Source organism: Sinocyclocheilus anshuiensis, unplaced genomic scaffold, assembly GCF_001515605.1.
Source record: "Sinocyclocheilus anshuiensis isolate Anshui unplaced genomic scaffold, SAMN03320099.WGS_v1.1 scaffold11, whole genome shotgun sequence".
Lineage (NCBI taxonomy): Eukaryota > Metazoa > Chordata > Actinopteri > Cypriniformes > Cyprinidae > Sinocyclocheilus > Sinocyclocheilus anshuiensis.
Genome location: NW_015551076.1, coordinates 1,130,227 through 1,131,514, shown reverse-complemented (window position 1 = coordinate 1,131,514; position 1,288 = coordinate 1,130,227). Strand labels below are relative to the sequence as shown.

At 40.9% G+C, this 1,288-nt stretch overlaps 1 protein-coding gene across 1 annotated transcript in view; it reads left to right on the top strand.

Moving 5' to 3' along the window:
* lsm12a (LSM12 homolog a) overlaps nt 1-1,288 on the top strand; it is a 6,717-nt gene that overhangs the window by 2,731 nt on the left and 2,698 nt on the right. The window contains exons 2-4 of the mRNA XM_016452397.1: nt 619-752; nt 835-944; nt 1,082-1,208. Coding sequence (XP_016307883.1) covers nt 619-752; nt 835-944; nt 1,082-1,208 — 371 coding nt within the window. The remainder of the gene's footprint in view (nt 1-618; nt 753-834; nt 945-1,081; nt 1,209-1,288) is intronic.

Genomic DNA, 1,288 nt, shown 5'->3' with positions numbered 1-1,288 from the left:
TATAAATATATTGTCTAGTTATTGGTAGATTTTGCACACCTGTGTAGAGCTTGTGGAGCATTAAATGGATGCAAAGCCGTGGTGATGTCAAATTGACATTCTTTTAGTTGTAGAGATTTTGATTCATCCCAGTGAGTCGAATCTTTTGAATCAATTCGCTGGCCATCAGCGTAACTCAACTTTTTTTTCGTGCATTTTTAAATTAACTTCTCAATTTTTGTAAAGTGGTGGATATCAAAAATCTTGATAGCATTATAAGTGGACCTCAGAGAACAGTACAAAAACAAAGGCAGTTCATGACCCCTTTAAAGTCCGCATGAACGCTTTAGTGACCACGGGACTCTCTCCTCGGTTGAACACGGCTTGTATCTGATTGCACTCGGTCATGCTAGTAATCAGCTTTCACCATGACACTCATCTCCTTACTGACAGACACTGATGTCATTTTATCCTGTTTGTTGACATGAGATGCTAAACATGAAACTAGAGCAGAGAAATACACAAAGTCTGTCTTGCAGCTGATCCCATGATAATACCTATCTAGGTGGCTTCCATCTCTCATGCATTGCTTTAATAAATACGTATTTGCCAGACAACTTCCTTGACTTGTGTCATCAGAATGTGCCCCGTCCAGCGGTAAACCCAATCTCAGCGATGTGGTGCTTGTTAACCTGGCCTATGTGTCGGATGTGGACGTCATCAGTGACCACACTGAAACTCCTCCCTCTTTAGCATCTCTCAATTTTAACAAGGTAAGCTCAAATGATGACCTATTCCATGTGCGTGTTGTTTATTGGTAATATCTTGACTTTCTATTTCTTCATCCCTGTGCAGCTTGTAAATCGAGCACGGGCGGAAAAGCAAGACAAGTTGTCGCAAGCTTATGCAGTTAGTGCTGGTGTATCTGTAGAGGGCCAACAGCTCTTCCAGACCATTCATAAAACGTAAGTGATGGGAGTGTTGAAATGCTTATCTTTGGGTTAGAGCGCTATAATAAGTACTATTGTGGATGAAATGCTTAACGTGATTATATCAAACAGAATGAAAAGTTCACCTTCTTCCTCCTCGTCTTCACCCGCAGCATCAAAGACTGCAGATGGCAGGAGAAAAACATCATAGTGATGGATGATGTGGTCATCAGTCCGCCATACCAAGTGGACAACTGTAAAGGCAAAGATGGCAGCGCTTTGAGCCACGTGCGGAAAATCGTAAGTCGTCTCAACTCTGTTCTACACTAGTGAGGTCTGTAAGATTTTTTTTTTCTTTTCTTTTCTTTTTTTTTTTTTTT